The sequence below is a fragment of the Balaenoptera ricei genome, chromosome 11 (assembly GCF_028023285.1).
Source record: "Balaenoptera ricei isolate mBalRic1 chromosome 11, mBalRic1.hap2, whole genome shotgun sequence".
Lineage (NCBI taxonomy): Eukaryota > Metazoa > Chordata > Mammalia > Artiodactyla > Balaenopteridae > Balaenoptera > Balaenoptera ricei.
This window is the reverse complement of record NC_082649.1, coordinates 25,444,903-25,471,142: the sequence shown is the minus strand read 5'-3', so window position 1 is coordinate 25,471,142 and position 26,240 is coordinate 25,444,903. Positions and strand designations below refer to the sequence as shown.

The 26,240-nt window shown below is 42.9% G+C and overlaps 1 protein-coding gene across 5 annotated transcripts; it reads right to left on the bottom strand.

Moving 5' to 3' along the window:
* Positions 1–3,015: 3,015 nt before the first annotated feature.
* GSTA4 (glutathione S-transferase alpha 4) lies at positions 3,016–24,661 on the bottom strand. Of its 5 annotated transcripts, XM_059938488.1 has the most exons (8): positions 24,572–24,638; positions 23,843–23,897; positions 23,491–23,595; positions 16,941–16,992; positions 15,324–15,456; positions 14,303–14,444; positions 12,603–12,734; positions 3,016–3,621 (listed from the first exon to the last, which is right to left on the bottom strand). In XM_059938488.1, exons 3-8 carry the CDS (start codon positions 23,578–23,580, stop codon positions 3,499–3,501), a joined length of 672 nt encoding a protein of 223 aa, XP_059794471.1. In that variant the 5' UTR covers positions 23,581–23,595; positions 23,843–23,897; positions 24,572–24,638; the 3' UTR covers positions 3,016–3,498. The 5 variants fall into 5 exon arrangements, with proteins under 5 accessions (XP_059794471.1, XP_059794470.1, XP_059794473.1 ...); XM_059938487.1 differs by lacking the exon at positions 23,843–23,897 and having other exon boundaries at positions 24,572–24,661; XM_059938490.1 differs by lacking the exon at positions 16,941–16,992 and having other exon boundaries at positions 24,572–24,636.
* Between the last annotated feature and the right edge of the window lie 1,579 nt (positions 24,662–26,240).

The window sequence follows — 26,240 nt, the reverse complement described above, 5'->3', positions numbered from 1 at the left end:
AAAATAAAACCAGAGAAGGCAGAAAAAGAGTGGAAGACAAAAAAAGGTGGGGGGAGAAACAAAGAACCAGGGCAACAAGTAGGAAACAGCCACAGACCTGGTAGAGATTAATGCAACTACATCAATAATCATTTTAAATGTGAATGTCTTAAATACACCAATTTTAAGACAGAGGCTATCGTGAGTGGCTTAAGACCCAATTCTATGTTTTCCCTAAGAAACCCACTTTAAATATAAAGACACAGATTGATTAAACAGAGAAGATTGCCAGGGGGTGTCGAGTGCTCTGAAGAAAATAAAATAGGGTGGTGAGACAGAGGTATGGAGTGTGTGGGGTGAGCTACAGAGTTCGTGATCAGAGGGTTCCCTTAGGTGGGGATGTTGGCACTAATAGAGCAAGGAGCCGACCATGGAATCTTCTGGGCAAACAATTTGGGTAAAAATTACAAAAGGCAAATACAACAAAAAGGGAACATGAGCAGGTACGAGAGCTGGGGCCCCCTGGAATTCACCTTCTGCTGACCCGTCCCCAGGAGCCTGGCACCTCCATGCATCGCCCCGCCCCCCAGGCGCCTGGTCTGGAGCGTCAGGTGTTCCTTCGGGTACCCAGTCTGCCAAAGCCCCTCTGAGTGGCTTAGGCTGGGTCCCAGGCTCATTAGGCGCTGCAGCTCCTCCTCTGTCAGACACCAGAGCCCCACACCGTCCAGCTCCCCGTTTTGTCCCAGACGCTGGAGGACCCACGAAGGTGTGCACTTTTACCCCGTTGGCTCAGCTGCTGTGGCGTCTAGCCGGTGAGCCTCGTGGGTCCCCTCTGCTCCGGCTCCCTGCCTCACGGGTCCTAGTTCATTCCTGAACGCTCAACACACTGATGTCTTTGAGGACAACAATCCGCTGCCTGACCGCCTGCTCTTTTACCGGAGTCTGGTGGCTCGTGAAGATGGGAGGGTGGAGGGTGTTGAGACTAAAGGGTCTGGACCCAAAAGCTGGGGGACTCCACCTGTGCAGGATGGGGAAGGGGAGCTTGTTTCCAGCATGGGAAGTCAACTGCACGATTTCAGCTCATGTAACCGTGAGCAGAACGATGTGGGAACCTGTCTTCACAGGAAGCGGCTTGGCCTCTCGTACTTATTTTCTCTAATCCTCCAATTCAGTGCAGAAGCCAACTTCCTCCCTGGTTGTTTTCTCAAAGAGCCAGCCTTGAGGGCCCTCTTGTGTCTACGAGAATTAAAACTCCCAAAGCACTGTTTGCGCTATGGCTTACAGTCTACACAGCAGGCCCTTGAGTAATAGTATCAGGCAGTGGCCCTGGGTAGTAAAATCCCACCCAAATGGTCTTATAACAGCTCAAATTTCTTGCCATCCCATAAAACTCAATGATAGAGACCCTTCGGTGTTATCAAGTCAATGTCTGGTTCCCACGTGTAAATTAATCTCCAAATGAGTGTAAAGCGTTTACCCTCCCTGAAGAGTCGGAAGGAGAAATCCAAAAGACCACCCTCGCTCAGAAACCAACTGCAGGTTCAGGGAGTGTCCCCCAAACACCCTCAGGTCTGGTAATCTGCTGGAAGTACTCACAGAACTCACAGAAAATGGTCATACTCACAGCTTCGGTTTATTACACGGAGAGGATACAGATAAAAATCGGCCCAGGGAAGAGACGCACAGGGCAGAGTCCAGGAGTGTTCCAGGCTCGGAGCGCCCAGAGGTCTTCACTCTGCAGAGCCATGGACAGCGCTAACTCCTCCTGACAAGCAGGTGTGACAACAGAATTCTGTCACCGGGGAAGCCCACCTGCGCCTGAGTCCAGAATTTTACAGGAGCGCCATCGCGTGGGCATGACTGACCGCCCACGTGGCTGATCTGTCTCCAGCCCCTCCAGAGTGGAGCTGACACCACATGACCCGGAGCCCCTGCCCAACATCACATTGTTGGTGCGGCTCAAAGCCTACGCCCGAAATCATACAGTTGTTATCTGGCTGGCCCAGGGCCCCCGGCAAACAAAGATACTACTATCAGGCATGTCTCTGGATAGTAAAATCCCACCAAAATGGCAGGATAGATTCCAAGGCTTAGAGATCACCTCCAAGAAGCCAAGGCCAGACCTGTCTCTGGGAAAGGTGAGACTCTTTACTGCATCCCCATCCCCATTTTCTTCTTTTTGTTCTCTTGCTCCCAGGAAGCTGGCGGAAACATCAGCCGGGACCACCAATGCTCCTCGGGCCTGCCCGGTGGTGCACCTGCTGCCCTGCCTTTGCTCCTTCAGTAGTTCTAAATATTAGAGCGACGACAGAGTGCTTGCATTGTGAAAATGTGAAGACAGAGAACAGTCTTCACGTCTGCGTTGCGTTTTCCTCTAATAAAACCCTGAGGGGCTTGCATTGACTGTGACAGGCATTAAGGATCACCTCACAACTGTCTGTTTTGCACATCTGGGCAAAAATCCCTCCTGTAGTAAGGAATGAGTGTGTCCACTTTATGAGACGTGGATCAAACACTTGCCTTTTTCCAGTTTTTAAATTCCTAATTATTAGATACTCTCAAAGCGGCAATTCTTTCTTTTCTAAAATTACTTCTGCTGTTGACACATCTATCTTGCCTACTGCGTGGTGAATTTCTTCTAAAGCAGGGCCTCTGATCTAGGGTTTTGTCTCCTGGCACCATGCTTGGCACATAACAGGTGGTCAATTAATATTTGAGATGTAAGTCAACACATGTTTAAAGCAGTATTAACAAGCCATACTTTTAGTTCTGAAATGCAAAAAATTAGAAGCCTCCAAATAACCATTTGGGTAGTAAGAGGACAAAAGTTAAATATATTTATATTTTCTTATACTTGTGTCAAATATAACTGGAATGATAATGATGTTTGCCTGTAGGGAGCAGAACCAAAGAAAACTGGGGGGACAGGGCTGAAAAGAACACTTCCAACTGTATAGCCTTTTATACTTTTTTGATATTTGAACCATGTGAACGTATTCCAAACGATTTAATTTAAAAACTCTAGCAGCAGGGCAATGAATTGTAAATCCTTTATTTTGGCAAATATCAATGGCATTCGTTACTACCATGGATCTATTATTATTATAGCTCAGAGGAGAGTTACTCACTATCTAGTGAATTCCATTGTTATTAGACACTAAAAACAGGAAGAGACTGGAGGGGGTTGAGAATGGGATAAGGAGAGGAGAAAAGAAGCTCAGGGGACAACATGAAGTCCTACCCATCCTCGTTACCAGGAAATGAGTAGACAAAGCAGATCTAACTTAAATGCCGGCCCCTCCAAAAAGGTTTTCAGAAGAGGTCCCATAACAATCACTCACTGGACAAAAAAGGTTGATGTTTCTAGAAGAGATCTCCTTGACATGAAAGACCAACTTAGGAACAATGTACACAGCACCACGACAGAGCTGGATCACGGCAGCCTGGCTTCAATTAAGACACAACTGTGGACACAGCGATTTCTGGGGGACAGCGCTCACTCACAGCCTTGCTGCTGTCCTACGGCATGAAGATGTTGTACACGGTTCTCACGTAGATGTCATCTGGAGGAGGCTTCCTCTTGCTGCCAGGTTCAAGGAATTTCTTAATTGTAGGGATATTACTTATTTTCACTGTGAACTCCTGAAAAGGGAAAACGCAAAAGTTCAAGGCTAAAAGCAAAGGTATTCATTTCTACGACAATAGGGCGGTGCAAAATGGCCCATCAGTTTGAGGTTAGCAGATGCAAACTATTACGTATAGAATGGATAAACAACAAGTTCCTACCGTATAGCACAGGGAACTATATTCAATATCCTGGGATAAACCACAATAGAAAAGAATATAAAAAAGAATGTATATAAATATGTGTATAACTGAGTCACTTTGCTGTACAGCAGAAATTAACACAACACTGTAAATCAACTATGCTTCAATAAAAAAATAGACCAAAAAAAAACCCCAAAATGGTCCATCAGAATACGTTCAATAAATATTTGCTATAGAGACCCAAATAGAACTGTCATCCAGCACCTGTTTAGGGTCTGATCTCTTGGTATGATCATTTATAATCTCTGCCAACAGTGGCTGGAATCTAGGCCAGGCTCTATACAAATCTCACGGTTCATACTGAGATGTGAACTCTTTTCAGAGACAGAAAAATAAAAAAGATACTTAGGATAGGCGTATACTTGCTTAAAGGAAAAAAGGAAGGATGAAAAAGACATAGGAAGTACCTCAAATGTATTGATCTCAGAAAAAATGCATTTAAATAAAAGTCATTTAAATAAAATTGTTTCAAAAATTCATCAGATAGTACAAGTTACATTTTAAGATTCAGCTGCCTTGACATTTTTACTCCTATTAACAAATGAATCCTCTTTCTGGCTATGTGTGAAAGATGGCCAGTTGCATTTTTTGTAGCCTAGGGCTCAGTTATCAGATACCAGATATTCACGTAAACTGTAATGGAAGAAAAAAAATCTTATTTTTCATTCATAGAGTCAAATCTTACCAATTTTCAGTAATTAAGAAGAAAAATCCATTTGATCTGGTGAAAATTCTGAACTACACGAAGAACTGTATATCCATCATATATAATTATTCTAACAAAATCTTTCAAAATAAAGAGGTCATTGATTTAAAAAGCTACTATTTATTAAATGTATACTATGTACAAAGCACAGCCTTAATTAAGCAGGCATACAAACATACAGAAACATTCATACATATATCACTAATATTAACAAAAACTAATAATTATGTCAATTAATTCTATGTAAATATGACAATCTTCTCTTCTTATTACTTATTTGAACCATTTGTATTACGGTATTTGTATTATTTGTGTTATTACCAATAATTAGAAGCTTTTTCCAAAGGATTTATCATTTCAAGATTTATCTGGGGCTTACACATGTCATGTATAATAAAACTTTTGTGACTTTTGACTATTTTTTTTCCCCTTTAATCAATGCAGGAGTGACCCTTTAATTTAATCAGATCTGGTGTTAGATTCTGAAGTCCTTTAATATTGATACTTGACCTGTTCAGGTATTAAATTTGTTTACACAGAAGTACCTGGGATTTAAAAAACAAATTGTTAGCATCATGGATGGAAAATATCCACAGGTCCTTGGGCCATTTCAGGGATCTACTGGTATTAAAGTCAAACTGTAAAATGTCCATCTCTGTGCCTGCAGGAAGAAAGGAACAGAGAGCTAATCTATATAATGGCTGTTTGCCTTGTTGAAGATTTCTGTTCTCATTTTCTGGGTGTATGTATTTAACCGGTGGTTGCTGTCCTCATTAGTATGTCAAAATGATGTTCACTAGACTTGGAAAAAAAAATTTTTTTAAAGTATATGTGTTACTCTTTGGAGATTTAGTGTGTGTCTCTCTTGGCTTTTGATAACTTGGTCAAAGATGTGTCCATCTTGTCTTTATAGGGATTGGCAACCTTTTTCTATAAAGGACCAGTTAGTAAATATTCTAGGCTTTGCAGGCCATACGGTCTGTATCAGAACAACTCAACTCTGCTGTGGTAGCACAAAAGCAGCCTTAGACAATGCATAAATGAACGGGCCTGGCTTTGTGCCAATGAAAGGTATTTACGGACACTGAAATTCGAACTTCATATAATTTCATGTGTCATGAAGTATCACTATTCTTTTGATATTTTTTCAACCATTTAAAAATGTAACGCCTCAGCGCGCGTCCTGTGAAGGCGCTGGGGAGGTCGTAAAGGAAGAGCTGGCTGCTGCCGCCAAGAGGGTCCTGCTACAGCTCCTGAGTTTACCGCTACCTGAGGTCGGGACTGGTCTGAAGGCGGCAGGCGCCATCTGTGCCTTTTCAGCAGTTCCCTTCTGAGACTGCAGCCCTCAGCTGGCCCTGAAGACGGGTCCGCAGCTTCCACTGCTCAGGCCTCCGATAGTGTAAGGAATTTAAAGATGGAACTCCCATTGTAATCCATAGCACTTAAAATATGGATAATGGCCTGTTCTACTAAGAAGATATCTTATGGAATTTAAAAAAGTGATTTAAGTGCATGACTAGAAGACTTTCTCATGAAGATCTTCTTCCAGAAGATATTTTTTTGAGACAGGCAATATACCTGTAACTGCTGTGTGGATGAAAGGCTCTTGGTGCTCCAGCCAGGCATCAGGGCTGTGCCTCTGAGGTGGGAGAGCCAACCTCAGGACACTGGTCCACAAGAGACCTACCAGCTCCACGTAACACCAAACGACAAAAATCTCTCAGAGATCTCCATCTCAACATCAAGACCCAGCTTCACTCAACGACCAGCAAGCTACAGGGCTGGACACCCTATGCCAAACAACTAGCAAGACAGGAACACAGCCCCATCCATTAGCAGGGAGGCTGCCTAAAATCATAAGGTCACAGACACCCCAAAACACACCACCAGACGTGGACGTGCCCACCAGAAAGACAAGATTCAACCTCATCCACCAGAACACAGGCAATAGTCCCCTCCACCAGGAAGCCTACACAACCCACTGAACCAACCTTACCCACTGGGGACAGATACCAAAAACAACGGGAACTACGAACCTGCAGCCTGTGAAAAGGAGACCCCAAACACAGTAAGATAAGCAAAATGAGACGACAGAAAAACACACAGCAGATGAAGGAGCAGGGTCAAAACACACCAGACCTAACAAATGAAGAGGAAATAGGTAGTCTACCTGAAAAAGAATTCAGAATAATGATAGTAAGGATGATCCAAAATCTTGGAAATAGAATAGACAAAATGCAAGAAACATTTAACAAGGACGTAGAAGAACTAAAGAGGAACCAAGCAACGATGAAAAACACAATAAATGAAATTAAAAATACTCTAGATGGGATCAATAGTAGAATAACTGAGGCAGAAGAAAGGATAAGTGACCTGGAAGATAAAATGGTGGAAATAACTACTGCAGAGCAGGATAAAGAGAAAAGAATGAAAAGAACTGAGGACAGTCTCAGAGACCTCTGGGACAACATTAAACGCACTAACATTCGAATTATAGGGGTCCCAGAAGAAGAAGAGAAAAAGAAAGGGACTGAGAAAATATTTGAAGAGATTATAGTTGAAAACTTCCCTAATATGGGAAAGGAAATAGTTAATCAAGTCCAGGAAGCACAGAGAGTCCCATACAGGATAAACCCAAGGAGAAACACGCCAAGACACATATTAATCAAACTGTCAAAAATTAAATATAAAGAAAACATATTAAAAGCAGCAAGGGAAAAACAACAAATAACACACAAGGGAATCCCCATAAGGTTAACATCTGATCTTTCAGCAGAAACTCTGCAAGCCAGAAAGGAGTGGCAGGATATACTTAAAGTGATGAAGGAGAAAAACCTACAACCAAGGTTACTCTACCCAGCAAGGATCTCATTCAGATTTGATGGAGAAATTAAAACCTTTACAGACAAGCAAAAGCTGAGAGAGTTCAGCACCACCAAACCAGCTTTACAACAAATGCTAAAGGAACTTCTCTAGGCAAGAAACACAAGAGAAGGAAAACACCTACAATAACAAACCCAAAACATTTAAGAAAATGGGAATGGGAACATACATATCGATAATTACCTTGAATGTAAATGGATTAAATGCTCCCACCAAAAGACACAGACTGGCTGAATGGATACAAAAACAAGACCCATATATATGCTGTCTACAAGAGACCCACTTCAGACCTAGAGACACATACAGACTGAAAGTGAGGGGATGGAAAAAGATATTCCATGCAAATGGAAATCAAAAGAAAGCTGGAGTAGCAATTCTCATATCAGACAAAATAGACTTTAAAATAAAGAATATTATAAGAGACAAAGAAGGACACTATATAATGATCAAGGGATTGATCCAAGAGGAAGGTATAACAATTGTAAATATTTATGCACCCAACATAGGAGCACCTCAATACATAAGGCAAATACTAACAGCCATAAAAGGGGAAATTGACAGCAACACAATCATAGTAGGGGACTTTAACACCCCACTTTCATCAATGGACAGATCATCCAAAATGAAAATAAATAAGGAAACACAAGCTTTAAATGATACATTAAACAAGATGGACTTAATTGATATTTATAGGACATTCCACCCAAAAACAACAGAATACACATTTTTCTCAAGTGCGCATGGAACATTCTCCAGGATAGATCATATCTTGGGTCACAAATCAAGCCTTGGTAAATTTAAGAAAATTGAAATCGTATCAAGTATCTTTTCCGACCACAACGCTATGAGACTAGATATCAATTACAGGAAAAGATCTGTAAAAAATACAAACACATGGAGGCTACACAATACACTACTTAATAATGAAGTGATCACTGAAGAAATCAAAGGGGAAATCAAAAAATACCTAGAAACAAATGACAATGGAGATACGACGACCCAAAACCTATGGGACGCAGCAAAAGCAGTGCTAAGAGGGAAGTTTATAGCAATACAAGCCTACCTCAAGAAACAGGAAACATCTCGAATAAACAACCTAACCTTGCACCTAAAGCAATTAGAGAAAGAAGAACAAAAAAACCCCAAAGCTAGCAGAAGGAAAGAAATCATAAAGATCAGGTCAGAAATAAATGAAAAAGAAATGAAGGAAACAATAGCAAAAATCAATAAAACTAAAAGCTGGTTCTTTGAGAAGATAAACAAAATTGATAAACCATTAGCCAGACTCATCAAGAGAAAAAGGGAGAAGACTCAAATCAATAGAATTAGAAATGAAAAAGGAGAAGTAACCACTGACACTGCAGAAATACAAAAGATCATGAGAGATTACTACAAGCAACTCTACACCAATAAAATGGACAACCTGGAAGAAATGGACAGATTCTTAGAAATGCACAAACTGCCGAGACTGAACCAGGAAGAAATAGAAAATATGAACAGACCAATCACAAGCACTGAAATTGAAACTGTGATTAAAAACCTTCCAACAAACAAAAGCCCAGGACCAGATGGCTTCACAGGTGAATTCTATCAAACATTTAGAGAAGAGCTAACACCTATCCTTCTCAAACTCTTCCAAAATATTGCAGAGGGAGGAACACTCCCAAACTCATTCTACGAGGCCACCATCACCCTGATACCAAAACCAGACAAAGATGTCACAAAGAAAGAAAACTACAGGCCAACATCACTGATGAACATAGATGCAAAAATCCTCAACAAAATACTCGCAAACAGAATCCAACAGCACATTAAAAGGATCATACACCATGATCAAGTGGGGTTTATCCCAGGAATGCAAGGATTCTTCAATATACGTAAATCAATCAATGTGATACACCATATTAACAAATTGAAGGAGAAAAACCATATGATCATCTCAATAGATGCAGAGAAAGCTTTCGACAAAATTCAACACCCATTTATGATAAAAGTCCTGCAGAAAGTAGGCATAGAGGGAACTTTCCTCAACATAATAAAGGCCATATATGACAAACCCACAGCCAACATTGTCCTCAATGGTGAAAAACTGAAACCATTTCCACTAAGATCAGGAACAAGACAAGGTTGCCCACTCTCACCACTATTATTCAACATAGTTTTGGAAGTGTTAGCCACAGCAATCAGAGAAGACAAAGAAATAAAAGGAATCCAAATCGGAAAAGAAGAAGTAAAGCTGTCACTGTTTGCAGATGACATGATACTATACATAGAGAATCCTAAAGATGCTACCAGAAAACTCCTAGAGCTAATCAATGAATTTGGTAAAGTAGCAGGATACAAAATTAATGCACAGAAATCTCTTGCATTTCTATACACTAATGACGAAAAATCTGAAAGTGAAATTAAGAAAACACTCCCGTTTACCATTGCAACAAAAAGAATAAAATATCTAGGAATAAACCTACCTAAGGAGACAAAAGACCTGTATGCAGAAAATTATAAGACACTGATGAAAGAAATTAAAGATGATACAAATAGATGGAAAGATATACCATGTTCCTGGATTGGAAGAATCAACATTGTGAAAATGACTCTACTACCCAAAGCAATCTACAGATTCAATGCAATCCCTATCAAACTACCACTGGCATTTTTCACAGAACTAGAACAAAAAATTTCACAATTTGTATGGAAACACAAAAGACCCCGAATAGCCAAAGCAATCTTGAGAACGAAAAATGGAGCTGGGGGAATCAGGCTCCCTGACTTCAGACTATATTACAAAGCTACAGTAATCAAGACAGTTTGGTACTGGCACAAAAACAGAAATATAGATCAATGGAACAGGATAGAAAGCCCAGAGATAAACCCACGCACATATGGTCACCTTATCTTTGATAAAGGAGGCAAGCATATACAGTGGAGGAAAGACAGCCTCTTCAATAAGTGGTGCTGGGAAAATTGGACAGATACATGTAAAAGTATGAAATTAGAACACTCCCTGACACCATGCACAAAAATAAACTCAAAATGGATTAAAGACCTAAGTGTAAGACCAGACACTATCAAACTCTTAGAGGAAAACATAGGCAGAACATTCTATGACATACATCACAGCAAGATTCTTTTTGACCCAGCTCCCAGAGAAATGGAAATAAGAACACAAATAAACAAATGGGACCTAATGAAACTTAAAAGCTTTTGCACAGCAAAGGAAACCATAAACAAGACCAAAAGACAACCATCAGAATGGGAGAAAATATTTGCAAATGAAGCAACTGACAAAGGATTAATCTCCAAGATTTACAAGCAGCTCATGCAGCTCAATAACAAAAAAACGAACAACCCAATCCAAAAATGGGCAGAAGACCTAAATAGACATTTCTCCAAAGAAGATATACAGATGGCCAACAGACACATGAAAGAATGCTCAACATCATTAATCATTAGAGAAATGCAAATCAAAACTACAATGAGATATCATCTCACACCAGTCAGAATGGCCATCATCAAAAAATCTAGAAACAATAAATGCTGGAGAGGGTGTGGAGGAAAGGGAACTCTCTTGCACTGTTGGTGGGAATGTAAATTGATACAGCCACTATGGAGAACAGTATGGAGGTTCCTTAAAAAACTACAAATAGAACTACCATACGATCCAGCAATCCCACTACTGGGCATATACCCTGAGAAAACCATAGGTCAAAAAGAGTCTTGTACCAAAATGTTCATTGCAGCTCTATTTACAATAGCCAGGACATGGAAGCAACCTAAATGTCCATCGACAGATGAATGGATAAAGAAGATGTGGCACATATATACAATGGAATATTACTCAGCCATAAAAAGAAATGAAATGGAGGTATTTGTAATGAGGTGGATGGAGTTAGAGTCTGTCATACAGAGTGAAGTAAGTCAGAAAGAGAAAAACAAATACAGTATGCTAACACATATATACGGAATCTAAGGGGAAAAAAAGCCATGAAGAACCTAGTGGCAAGACGGGAATAAAGACACAGACCTACTAGAGAATGGACTTGAGGATATGGGGAGGGGGTGGGGTGAGATGTGACAGGGTGAGAGAGTGTCATGGACATATATACACTACCAAATGTAAAATAGGTAGCTAGTGGGAAGCAGCCGCATAGCACAGGGAGATCAGCTCGGTGCTTTGTGACCACCTAGAGGGGTGGGATGGGGAGGGTGGGAGGGAGGGAGATGCAAGAGGGAAGAGATATGGGAACATATTGTATATGTATAACTGATTCACTTTGTTATAAAGCAGAAGCTAACACACCATTGTAAGGCAATTATACTTCAATAAAGATGTTTAAAAAAAAAAAAAAAAAAAAAGTAAAAACCACTCTTAGCTCAAGAGTGATAAAAAAACACGTGGCAGGCCTGATTTGGCTCAAGGGGCCAACCCACCAGCACAGAAGAAAGCCCATTGCATTTGGAGATAAAATGCTAAGATTCTAGACAAAGTTGAGACACCCACTAACGAGGCCATCAGGCTGCTGACGTCTTTACCCTGGGTCTCTATTTCTTCATATGTATTCAATATATTGAAGGCATCGGATGAAACTTGCTTTTTAAAGCCCTTTTCTGCTTCTAAATTCTATGATCGATCCTGCAAGAATAACACCGAAACATCAACTGAGTCACGCACACAAGTCTGTCCTTGGAATTTGAGGAAGAATAATGGTGAGAATTCTCTGGGGTGATGTTTAGGGTGCCTCTTATTAGCTCTCAGAACTCAGGCTCCAACATTTCCAATTTGAGACCATGTGATTTCTGAGAAAGGGAGCCACACCCTGATGACAAGGCTGTTTTTGATGGTGACTCTCGGGTCCTCCCGTCAGCACATCCAGCACAAGTAGATGAGCAGCCCCTGGTCCCTACAACTACGTCTCCAGCAGGTCCCTACTGGCAAACTGTGTATGGAGTTCGTTGCAAGAGTGTAGTCACGCAACAATACCGAGGGACAACTTCTTTCACATGTAAACGATCTTTCAGCTCTAAGGGTCTGGGAACCAGAAAACCAATTTCAAGTCTGCACCTTCATTTCATTTTACTAACTAGAACCTGAAAGAATTACACACACACATGCGCACACACACCCATACACAGCCTACCAAACAACAGATATCGAAGGAAGGCCTAAGAGTTCTGGGCCAGTCTTCTCAAACGTTGTTTTATGTACCTGGAGGTGAGGAAAGGCAGACAGGATATTAGGAATTTTCTCTTCTAGAGCCAAAATGGTCTGGAGTAGAATTATGTCTGCAAGGCTCAGCTGATTACCAACAAGAAACCTTTGTCCATGACCCCGTAAAACCTGCAGGGTATAAACATTTTACATTGGTTATAATACTTGAGATGGAGAAAATGATGGAGCTGTGGAATCAGTGCAGTATCTGAGAAGGGCTGAAACGACGACCTTGTCCTTTTATCCTTTTACGAATAACATCAACTAAGAAGAAGTTCCCTACATGAGAGGGAGACAGTGAAAAAGGTGTAGAAATGAAAGCATCCTTAAGTATCTGCTTTACAGCAGAATGAGACCCTAAAAAGGGGAAGGAAATATTAATTCTAGATTTAGCATCCAGGGCTTTAAAAGGATACCTCTATTCCATAAATGTATCTACAGAAAAGAATTAGCCCTGATGCATTCAGGGGAAGTGATGTAAGACGTAAAGCCACTGGTCCTGTCCAAGGAGTCTAATCTCATTTGCCAGTTCTGTGTTTCTGTGTGTCAGGACTCACAGTCATAAACTAGACATGACAGTAAAAAAGCAGGCTTCCTTTCACGTCTTCTAAGACAGGGAAAATTAAAAGAATGAGAGTTCATCCTGACTCTCATTTTGAGAGTAACACAGGTGCAGAGATTCATAGGAATAGATGGTGATCGGGAAGGGGCAAGGAACAGTGGTAGAACAGCGAAGGTGCCCTTTGCGGATGCCCGTGAGTGTGAGTGTGTGTTTACGTGTGTGTGACAAGGACTCTAATATGACTCCAAATCAAACAGAGCTACTGGAGCCGGACAGGGAGAGGATGAAGAGTCCAGAGTTGCAGTCCTGGCTCCTGTCTTAGGCATGTCACCCAGTCTCTCTGTGATTCTATTTCATTATGGGTAAAAAGAAGGTGACAATTATTTAGCTCATATGTTCGGTGGAGCCCTGACACAGTCTGGGCCACAGGGACAGAGGAACCGGCAGTGACCCTTCTCCAAGGCACCTGTTCCTCCCTCGTCCCAGCACATTTCTGCATCATCGTATTTTACGTTCACAAACTGCCTGTGGGCAAGAGGCCACGAAACCAAGGACAGAAACACTCAGAAAATATCTCTCCTCCTTCTTACATCTAATTCCACATCAATGGCCAGAGGAAGTCTGCCAATTCCAGATTTTCACGTTCTCTTGTTTTTTAATTGAAGCATTTAAAATAGTCCCTCTCAGTTGAGGAAAAGAGAGGAGGAGTTTGAAGCTCAGAAAAACAGATATGGCAATGAGACAAGAAGTAACAGAAGAGAAAACAAAAAGAGCACAGGGAAGAGAAATAAAACAGCAATGGTTCTTCTCTTTATACCAAACTATCAGGTAGGATGATGAAAGAATGAATGAAGTAGGTGGCTTCTTCTCTTCTGTATCCTGCACAAGGTGGCACCTGGCGAATGTAAGCATGACAATGCACACATGGGTGAGCTCATATTTTTCCCAGAAAATATGGAAGACTCTGGAAGAGTCTGAGCGGCTCCAAGACATCCTGGCTTTGTGCTTGATGGCACCTGTGAGCCCTCAGGAGTCCAGGAGGTTGGTCTAGCAGGGCTCAGCTTTACTCTGCCTGAGCAGAAAGGGGCATTTGTGGTCTGGTGATGCCATGTTCACAGGCTTCACTGCCACCTACCTTTTCGAACACAGGAAAGTATCTAATTATAGCCTTCTGGGCCATGTTCACCACTTCCTTTTGCTGATCGTCTGGTTTGAGGAAAGGATGCATGATAATCAGTTCCAGAAGATCCAGGGTTCCCTCCACATACATGTCAATCCTTCAAAACACAAAAAAGCGTTTTCTCAGTCACCCCTCTCTTTGAACTCACTGGCTTCCACAACTAAGTATCCAGAGTGTTTTTCTCTTAAGGCTCTGGCAACTTAAACACCAAGAAGCATTCATCTCCACCTGTCCCTTTAGAGCAAAGATGCAAAGTCAATTCTAGCTGTGATTCAGAAAACTCTTTCAGAAAAACCTGTCATACATCTCAAAGCACAAGAGCCACGAATGTCCTTTCTCCTGGCCCCTACTCCGCCACCCTCACTCCAGCACCTAGGCTTGGTGCAGGTGGAGCTTCACATTTGTAAAAATAGTGGGTATCATTTATAGGATGCTTGGTGTGTACCAGGCACGGTGCTAAACACTCTATATCCGATATTTCACTGAATCCTATGGCATTAGGAGGCATGTGCTGTTATTATCCCCATCATACTGGAAACTCATCAGGACACTGGAGCGTAACACTTTGCCCTGGGTCATGATCCAGGAGGTACAAGGACCAGGCTCTGAGTTCAAATTATAATCCAGTGCACAGTATCCTGGGCCTTGAATGTCACAGCAGCTTCCTATTCCTAATACTCAGCGATAATACATTTGCAAGAAAGGTATAAAAAACTATCAAAGCATTTAAACATGTTGAAACCTGCGCCACACCCCAGACACAGGCTCTAATATCTGAATTCAATTCTTTTCTCTCATTTTACTCAGATTCTCTGTACTGATTTTCCAGCTGGTCTTGACGACCTTTCTGGGCGTTTGTTCCCTGTTCCCACTAACGACACAGGACATGAAGTGGACGGGTGTGCTGTAGAGGACGACTAATCAGTTAAGCATTGGTAAGCGGACTAGTGAGAACACGCCAGAGGGGCCACAGTACAGGGTTCTCTCCTTGAGATCTTTGCCGAAGAGATGGTGCTTGTCCGCTATATAGTGGAGGATGCTCCGGGTCTGCACTAGCTTCATCCCATCAATTTCAACCATTGGCACTTGTTGGAACAGCAGGTGGTTACCTGGGAATGGAAGCCCAGAGTTAGAAGTGATCTCTTCCCTGCACCCCCATCAAAACATGCTCTGCTGAATGAAAAGGGACAGTGGGATCACAGCCTTAGGAAACAGTGTAAAGCTCCCCCAACTTCATTCAGGGGTGCAGATTTAGCCATAAAACAAGCCTGAAGACTAGCATTGATCCAAATCTTCCCTTTTGATTTTCACCCCAGGAAGAACACCTAGCCTCAGTGACAAAGGGTAGGGGAAACGTCGTGAAGACATTTTTTTTAGAGGTGCGCTGGCCCATACAGTAGCCAGTAAGCGGCGTGTGTATACTTAAACCCAAATTTAAGTTGATTAATTTTTGTGTGTGTGGCTGCAATGCACAGCTTGTAGGATCTCAGTCCCCTGACCAGGGACTGAACCTGGGCCCACAGCGGTGAAAGCCCAGAATCCTAACCACGAGGCCACCAGGGAACTCTAAATTAATCAAACTTTTGAAGAATTTAAAACTCACTTCGTTAGTCGCCCTGGACACATTACAAGTGCTCAAAAGCCACATGTGGCTGGTGGCTCCTGCGCTGGCCATTGCAGAAGAGAACATTCCCATCACTCTAGAATGTTCTATGACTGCACTGCTTTGACAATCTGATCATGAAACCTAAGTCACCAGCTGATACTCACGTACAGGCGTCCACTACCACAGACCACCTACCACCAAGTACGTTGTCACTGGTCAAAAAGTAACCCACTACTTTCTTCAAGAAGCCTGTCTCAAACACTTTCCCCACACCAAACGTCGGGGAGAGCTGCAAGTATAGCATACAGCCCAGCCCTGGGGGGGCTCGAGGCTTGGGGGCACACGCGGGTCGAGGGGAGATGTGTACTCAGCACCGGCCTGGTGACGCGAGGCAGTGTCACTCATGACGGGGGCATCACAGCCCTGCAGAGCTGGCCCCTCTCCGAGGAGCCTTGAGTTGGGCCTCAGGACCCTGCTGATGGCCGGGAGGGAGGATGCTTACAGGGGCCTGGGTGTGGAGGGAGGGTGTGACCAGGAGTTAAAAGGGGGCCTTTCACTGATGTCACACCTGTTTGGTACTTATTTCAGAAAGCGGCCCAGTGTAAATGGTGACTTTTATCTGCGTACTTCAAGCAGGTGCAGATGCCTCAGGTAATTCGGAGGAGGTGGAAAATGAGGAGGGAAGGGATGAGGGAGAGGAAGAAAGGGGGGAAAGGTAGAGGAGGGCGGGGGACGAGAGAGAGGTGGAGAAGGGCTGCCCACTGGGACGGAGGGAGGAACTGCTCCTTCCCTTTCGCCAGCTTTTATAGAACTACTGAATACGAAGAGACTTCCTGGCAATTTCGGCTACTGTTCCCTCTTGCTTGTCTGGTTTTAGGATACTGGTCTGGATGCTTAGTGTCAGCAGTATCTTTGCCCTTCCACGTAAATACGGGTTCTTAGAAAAGAAAATCAGCATTACCGACAGTAATACATGTTGATACTCACCATCCTGCAACTTCTGCAACTGTTCTTTTGTTTCTAAAAATTCTTCATCAAACTAAATTCAAAAAGACACCCCCCCCCCAAAAAAAGAAGCGAAATGTCATTACAGGTTCAGGACTGAAAATACCAAGTTAAACTGCCTCAAAAGCAGAGAGAAAGAGCATACTCAGTACCCACATCTTGTTTCTAAATATCACTGGACTCCCAGAAGAAAAGGTTGACTCTGTTATGTCAGAAAGTGAGGACGTACTCAAAGACTAATGGATATGTCAAAAGCAAAGGCACGCAGGACCCTACCCGAGGGATTCTCTAGCCACATCTGGGACAATTTAAGTATCGAAAAGAGTGATATCAGTTATGGATTAGAACACAACAAAAAAAAACCCCTGTGTCCATAAATGATGATTCTAAAATAAAAGGGAGAAGGAAAGCTCTCTTTTACAGAATTAGCACTAATTAATGTAGAATTATTCCTAATTAATGGTAAAATTAGAAAATCACCAATTTTTACCCCATAATGTAATAACTGATTCTAATAAGGATCATAATGGATGCTGAAATCATTGGGTCATGGGCCATAGAATATTCACACAATCTCAAAGTGGCACCCCACAAGTTCCTTATTATGACAAAGAAAACACATCTCTGCAGATCTGGAGATCCCACCATCCACCTAACCAAGTGGTCAAACTCAGCTCTCCACTGGGGGACACCCTGAGACATCACGTGCTCCCTGCTGTGACACAGTGAGGACACTGCACCACTGCAGAAAGCTCAACAACCGATTTAACTTGGATCAAACTGCAAGGTGAAAATGGGGCATATCCAGGATGTGGGACACTCTGTAACATAAATGGCCTGTTTTGTTTTTAAGCTCCTCCAGGACGTGCAAGGTTTGGAAACTGGTCTGGGGGACTTTTTGCCTCTGCTGTTCCCACTCTGTGGTCCTCACCACTTGTCTGGCTCCCGTTTCCTAGCCATCTATTCTCTTCCCGACCAAAAGCATGAATTCTGCTCTCAAGGGCAAATCTTTATTTAAAAGGGAATCGACTTTAGCCAGGTAGCCCTCTTCTGATAATTCTTTATGTCATTTGGCCTCCAAGTCACATAACTGATTCCTTACTTCTGTTGGCAGAAATTCATGCAAGAGAGTCAATTCCTCCTTCACACATTCCTTTTCTGTTAAGTGAAGGGTAGGGAAGAAACGAACAAAATGCAGGTTCTGTTCTATTGATAGATGAAGAGAGACTAGAGAAATAACCACCAAATATCTGAATCTTGATTAGATCCTGGATGGGGGGAGGGGCAGTTATAACTGCTAAATAGTTAAATAACAGTTACATAGACTTTTGGGGGACGAGAGGGAACTTCTGAATATGAATTGTATATTAGATGTTGTAAAGTTAGTGTTAACTTTCTTAGTTGTGACCATGATATTGCGGTTATTAGAACAATGATTTCTTTCTTTCTTAACAGGGAGATACATGCAGATGTCTGCAACTTACTTTCAAGTGATTAAGAATAAATAAAGCAGAGAGAGAAGAGGGAAGGAAGCAAATGTGGCAAAATGTTAACAACTGGTCCATTTAGTTAAAAGGTGTCCATTGTACTATTACAACTTTTCTGTAGGTTTTCAAGTTTTCAAACTAAAAGGCTTGGGGGGGGGGGAAACACTGAAAAGTTCCTTTTCTTGTGATAGATAAAACTCGTGCTAATGTACTGATGCCCTTCACGTGCCCACTGAGTCCCCAGATGGTTCCCCACCAGCGTCTCTCCCTGCGCTGCCCCATCATCCCAGGAGGGGCAGAGCTGACAGCATAGACGTGGCCATTCTCTCTTCCGCCTCAACGGGCATCAGGATGTGTAGGCATGGCTTCTCCTACTCCCAGCGTCCTCCCGTGTGAGGACGGGGCCTCAATGCCCCTAGAGGCACTCCATCTGTGGCCCAGGAAGCACTAACTTCAGGGCAAGAATGTTCTAGGCATTTGTCCAAATGCCCAGCTGGTCAGGTGTGATGCTGGTGGTGTTCCCTCTGCACCACGGCTCTCACACTTTTATGACCACGATCATTTATAAAGCACATGGGGAAGTGTGTGTGTGTGTGTGTGTGTGTGTGTGTGTGTGTGTGTGTGTGTGTGTCTCTAGGCTCTTCCCTCAGAGATTTACATCCAGTAGTTGGGAGAGACCAGAAATGTACATTTTAAAAAAACGAGTCCTTCCAAGCAACATGGATGGACCTAGAGATTAACATACTAAGCAAAGTAAGTCAGACAGAGAAAGACAAATATCATATGATCTCACTTATATGTGGAATCTAAAAAAAAAATGACACAAATGAACTTATTTACAAAACAGAAACGGACTCATACACATAGAAAACAAACTTATGGTTACCAGGGGGGAAAGGGGTGGGGGAGGGATAAATTAGGAGTTTGGGATTAGCAGATACACACTACTATATATAAAATAGATAAACAAAAGGACCTACTGTACAGCACAGGGAACTATATTCAATATCTTGTTTTAACCCATAATGGAAAATAATGTGCAAGATATATATAACTGGATCACTTTGCTGTACACCCAAAATCAACTATACTTTAATTTAAAAAAATTTTTTTTTTAATTCCTTCCAAATTGTTCCGATTCTGGTTTTTGACTTCTGGGAACACGTAGCAAAATGCATGCTCTCTCTCACCAGAGAAACTCTCTTCAGTCAAACTTTATACAACTTGGTCTGTAAGAAGAATCTAGCACCGGTACAGGAGATTAGAGGGTAGGAGAGGGTGGAAGGGTAAAAGTCACCAGGCAGAGCTCGCAGGAGCTGGCGACTGTGTGCCCGCTGCTGCGGGCTGTAAGGACAGACAGCGTGCGGCTTCATCCACACAGTCAGCCCTCTCTGTGCCCTGATGGGGTGCTGTTCCCACTGGGCTCCTTGGAGAAGTGCCCGTGTCCACACCACGTGCTCCCTCTTCACACGCCCCCTTCTTCTAAGTGAACTGCCCAGAAGTCCTGAATGAGGAGTTAGTGGCCTTCACATCTTCTCTTTTACGCTGTTCATTGCCCTCTCCACAAGGAGGATGTGACCAGGTTTGGGGTGGGGGTGGTCTCTGGGCCCATGAAGCTCCAAGCAGCCAAGAAGCAGCACCCAGCACAGAGCAAGGTCTGAGGACTCAAACCAAGCGTGAGATGGAAGACTGACTCCCTGAATTAGGCCACGCTGTCTCTCAGCAGGTGTGAGGCACCTAGTTACTGGGATGCGTATGCTTTACACATCAGGCTCTAACCGACACCGTGACCCTGGGAATCATGAACTCATCCAGTGGCTGCCAGCCTGGCCCTCCTGTTTCAGATCTGTATGAGCACAAATACAGCTGAAAATGTCACTGGGCACAGAAAGGACAGGGACGCCTGGTACCACCTTTTGGGAATTGTTCCTGCAAACCACGTGGTCAGCCCTCATGAGGGAGGCCAGTCTAGCTCCCTCCACCCTGGTCAGAGGAGTGGGCTTGAGAACCACGCTGGGCTAATTACTGTACCCCACCTGCCTGCCTGGTTGAGGGTAGGTAGATCACATGACCCATGTTCCTTTTTGTTTTTCTTACTTAGGGTTGGGCTTCTATGACTGTAACCAAGAATGCTGACTCACAGCAGAGTAGGAGGGGCAGAATGAAGCTAGGGAAGAGGAGCTTTGACACGGGATTCTAGTACATACACATATAAGACACCCTCTTCAAAACCTATTAAATAACTGCAAACTCAGAAGCATACAGGGGTTAGACAGGTGACATAAATCAGCTGACTAGGTTCAAGTCAAAGGATCAAGAATTGTTTCACTTTCCTCTTAACACAATTAGAAAATATGTCCTGAGACAATAGGGAATGGTGGGGACTATGCGGACTCGAAAGGTCCATCTCTAGGGACCGTCCCTACTCAGAAGCAGCAATTGCTGCCCTATGGGAATGAGGCCCCAGGATCATTAGATCTTCCAACTTCTCAAGAGAAGTCAGAAATCAGAATTTGTATATAAAAATGATATCGACTAATTTAGAAAACTGTAAAAACACTGTGTGGTGAGTTATAATGATAGGCAAGGAAACCAAAACCAAACCAAACCAACAATAAGAAACAAAACCCCAAACACGTCAACCCTCATTTGTCACCTCTGGAGGTTGCTAGGGTAACGACTCATTATTCTGAAAATTGATAAGTGGCAGAATCAAGCAATTATCCTGCTTTTCTTATTTGAACTGTACTTCAAGGTAATTAAGTAGTTAATCAGTGAACAATTACTCTTTACAAGAGTATCACAGTTAATAAATTTAGGTGAAATGACAGAATAGAAAAATCACCATTTTGTAACCTCTAACAATGGTGATGATCAAAGCTGCAAAAGACACTTGAAAGGGTGATGGAGGAAACTTCATACTGTGTGGAACAGGCTAAGGTCACAGGAACACACTGATCAAACTCAGCAACGCTGAAAACGAGACAGGCAGACATCATGCACCCCGGATGTCGCACAAGAGAAATATGATCGCAGTATCACCTCTGCCGCAGTCTGGCAGGAAAAAAAAAAAACAGAGATAGAAAGAAAAAAAGGAGCCTGGATTTGATCAGACTTCTGGATCCAACTAGTAGTTTACAGGAAATATAGAGAATAGAACATGTTAAAATGAGAGTAAAGCCGCCAAATCCAGAATGGGGTGCATTCTAAACGCAGTTTCTTCCACAAATGGCACTAGAAACAAATGCAGACACTTAGCACCCAGATCTTGGCTGCTAATACCATTTTCTAATAAAAGGGACCAGGGCTCTTTGGAGAAGTACTAGGGCTAGGGCAAGGAAAATACAAGATGAGCCTGGAGCATCTTAGAGTGTCAGAAAGTGAGAAAATGCTGAAGGAAAATAAAAAAGTAAAAAGGGCTACATGGAAAGGACATAGGAGCCAACCTGAAAGAGCCCCAATGGCCAAAGCTGGAACTATTTGAGCAACAAAAGAATTATTGAATTTTAATCGAAAGGATAAAATAAATATACTTAAATTCATGCTGATATAAATAAATGATGGAATAAATAAATAAATGGGGGGGGGGAGACAAATCTTCCTTACATAAGAATTCTAAATGCAGATACCAGGAGGTAGAGCTTAATTCCCATCCTTGGGAGTGTGGGCTGAATTTAATGATTCTCTTCCAAAGAACAGAGGGAAAATTAGTTGATGAATGAAGGAGCCAAGTGACCAGGCTTAACTGCACCAGTGACGACGACTCATGATGTCCTGTAACCCCTCATATCATGTAATAAGAAGGACACTTCACTCCGTGGTCTTCTTCCCTCAAACCCGGTCTAATCATGAGAAAAACATCAGACAAACCCAAAATGTGGAGTATTCTACAAAAAACCTAACCAATACTTTTCAAGACTGTCAAGGTGGTGAAATAAAGGAAAGACTAAGAAACTGTCACAGATGGAGGAAAGCTAAAGAAACATAATGACTAAACACAATGTTGGATCCTGGAATAGTAAAAGGACATTAGTGGAAAAACCAATCAGATTTGAATAAAGTCTGTAGCTTAGTTATGCACCAATGTTAATTTCTTGGTTTTGATGTGGTTAGGTAAGATGTTTTCATTAAGGGAGACAGAGACAGTTACATGGGAACACTCTGCACTATCTTTAGAACTTTTCTATTAATCTGAAATTATTTCCAAATGCAAAGTTTATTTTTTTTTAAATGCAGAGGAAATGTTGCAGATTTTTTAAAATAATGAACGAAACGTAATCAGATGCAATGTGTGGACCTGATTTAGAGCCAGACTGAAACAAGGCCTGTTTGAGACAATCAGATTGTTAGGTGATAATAAGGAACTGTTGTTAATTTTGTTGGGTGCGATAATGGTATCGTGGTTATGTTTTAAAATGCTCATCTTTTAGAGAGCAAAACTGAAGTACTCACAGATGAAACGTAAAATATTCCCAACAAAGCAAACAGAGGGGAGGAGATAGATGAAACAAGATTAGCATAAAGCTGATGGTTGTTGAAGCTGAGTGACAGGTACATGGAACTCATGGCAATGTCCTATCTTTGCTCGTATTTGAAAATTTCCATAAATAAGAAGCTACAAGAGCAGAACAAAAACAAGACCAAAACCATTGTGGGCCAAAGCATACAGGAAGGAATGCAGACAAGATAGGAAGGCTGCCGGTCTGAAGCCACTGAAATAAATACGAAATTCACCTAGAGATTCTATAGTCACAAAAGTTCTGGCTGTTAACTGGCAAATTGCAGGTTCGTTCCTTTTCTCCTCATTAATAAATATTTACTGGTGGTAGATCAGAAGCCAATGATTAAAGCTGAAAGTTAAATACAATTTCATCAACTACACTCCATTTATAAAAAGAAAAAGTCTTGAGGGGAAGGACTCTTCTGACTCACTGAAGCAGGTCTGTAATATTAGTGGGAGAGGACAGGGCTCCGCCATTGACGTTTCCCTCAAGTCTCAACGTTGTAGGACAAATCTGTGCAGAAACAGCATATAGGTAGGGTACCTCGACTCCAGCGGCAGCTAAAACCCATCGCACGGATTCCATCCGGCCTCGTCCATTTGGATAGTGGAGTTTGGGCTTCGTAGCCATCATGGCCTTGCAGGTTTTCTGAAAAACAAACGCAGCAGCTCCTCGCAAAAGAACAGCCTCAATTTCGAGTCCTCAGCCCAGAGCTCAGGCGCTAAATGAATATTCAGGATTTTGGCACAGAAAACTGTTTGGGGGGTTTTGTGGTGGTTGGAAGGGAAGGGATTTTGTGGTTTTTTTTTTAACTGCGTTTTCCCTCACTCAATAAAAACAGACCACCATTTTAAAACTTAAAAACAAAACAAAACAAAACACTTGGCTTTCATACCGTTTCATATCGTTACGATTTATTACTCTGGATCTTGGGAAGCTGGGGCCATTTGCTGTAAAGACATCTATCTGTACTAGCAGCATGGGACTTCACAGAATCAGAACATCATATACTTTGACCTTGAAAATCTGAGATTTCCCAAATTCGGCCTTTACAGTCCAGACGCCAAGGGCCGCGGAGGAGACGTACACACCCGTGGAACCTCTGCAAAAATTCACTTTCACACGCATCAGATTTGAGCCTCACAGCAACAGGGAGGTAGGGAGGCCGAGGATTACTACTGTCCGCAAGACGTGCGTCGGTGGGCAGGCCCGCGGTGGCGGCCCCGGATCCTGCACGCCCCCGCCCCGCCCGGACACGGGCCCCCAGCCCCGGGTGCGCCCAGGCCACCGATCGGCGGCCGAGATAGGCTCCCGGCGCTCCGCGTGGCCGCTCAGCCCGTGCGGCCCGCCCCGGGGAACATCCGACCCTGCCTTCCACCCAGGGTTGCCGACTCCACAGAGCGGGTTAATCATGATACGCACACCGAGCCAAGCAAGACCCCACCCCAGCCCAGGGGCCCCCGTCTGCCCCGATGGGGGCGGGGACGCAAAGGACCGGGGCAGGAAGACAGGAATAGGAGGAATGCGGGGGTGGTTCCGGGATGGAGGGAGAGTGAGAAGCTCGGAGGCGGGAGAAACAAGACGAGGGGAAAGGGCAGGTGGGGGCGGCAGAAGGGAGACAGACCTGGGTCCGCTCGGAGTGACCAGAACCGCACAAAGCCCCCAGCAAGCGGTCTGCAGCCAGGCGACCCGTGGGAGGCCCGAGGCGCTCTCGGTGGGCGAGGCTCCGGAGGATTTCACCAATAGACACGGCACTATTTAGCATGCCCCTCCCACCTGCAAGGCATGCTGGATAATATGAAAACAACCCAAAATTAAGCCCGTTTTAACACCAATTTTAGCAATTTTAGGGATTAAGTGATCATTTAAGTGTTAGTTAGGTTAAGCCTTTAAAGTGCCTTTTAGAGATCCGACTAGGAAAAACAAGTCGACCTATGCAAAAAGTTAAAAATCTCTTCAGGTTTATATATCGCGTGCTGCGCTGTGTTGTCTCGGATGTGAGGGCGATCTGGCTGCGACATCTGTCACCCCATTGATCGCCAGGGTTGATTCGGCTGATCTGGCTGGCTAGGCGGGTGTCCCCTTCCTCCCTCACCGCTCCATGTGCGTCCCTCCCGAAGCTGCGCGCTCGGTCGAAGAGGACGACCTTCCCCGATAGAGGAGGACCGTTCTTCGGTCAAGGGTATACGAGTAGCTGCGCTCCCCTGCTAGAACCTCCAAACAAGCTCTCAAGGTCCATTTGTAGGAGAACGTAGGGTAGTCAAGCTTCCAAGACTCCAGACACATCCAAATGAGGCGCTGCACGTGGCAGTCTGCCTTTCTTTTGACAATGTTTTTAAAAAAGGATGAAGTAATTCATACAAAAGAGGTGTTTTTGAAAAGTAAGCAAAGTGCCATATATAGCTATGTATGTAACAGCTCATTATTAAATGTGTGATTATATAATTTATATATAAAATATATATTCATTTATATATATATTATATACACATATATTTTCTATATTATATATTTTTTTATATATTGTATATTATATATATTTACATATACATATATTTTTTTCTCCTCTCCCCCCTTTTTTCTTCCTTGACCCAGTGAATCGTCTTGAGCTTCTCCTTCATTTTGTACACTTTCGACAAAACTGCTTTAAGCCACAGGTTAAACATAGCACCTTCTTGGATGGAAGGAAGTGGGGGCCTTGGGGTAGAGGTATCAATGAGGCTAAAAAAGTAATTTGGCTGGTAGATAAGTAAGAACTTTAAAATATTTTAAAACCGTCAAGGTTAGTATAGAAAAATTCACATGAATTTTAAAGTTAAAAATATATGCCTCCAAAAGGCCTTCAGAACTATCTCTTGCTTCTAGAGGCAGCTTCTGCTATTTCTCAGGCTATAGATGTTGTTGATTATTGTTTTCACCCAGGAGGGGATTTTGAGAGTACCTGGCTAGAGAAGCCTGTGTTGCTGATCAATTACAGCAACTAAAGAGATCAGATTTTATTTTCCATAGATTTCTCTGGCAGAAACGTTGAGGATGAATTGGGACTGTGTGGGGTGGGGAAAGAGAGACCTGTTAAATGTCCGTGTGAATTATAGTAGCATCATAAATTTGAAGAAGATGGGTGAGAAAAGGTGAAATATTAATGAGGTGGAAAGGAGAAAGAGAAAAGGTCTAGAATGATGCCCCCCCCAAACACACACACACACACACACACACACACACACTTCCTTTTCCACCTTCCTTGTTTATTTTTCATAACATTTATTGTCATCTAACATACTATATATTTTATT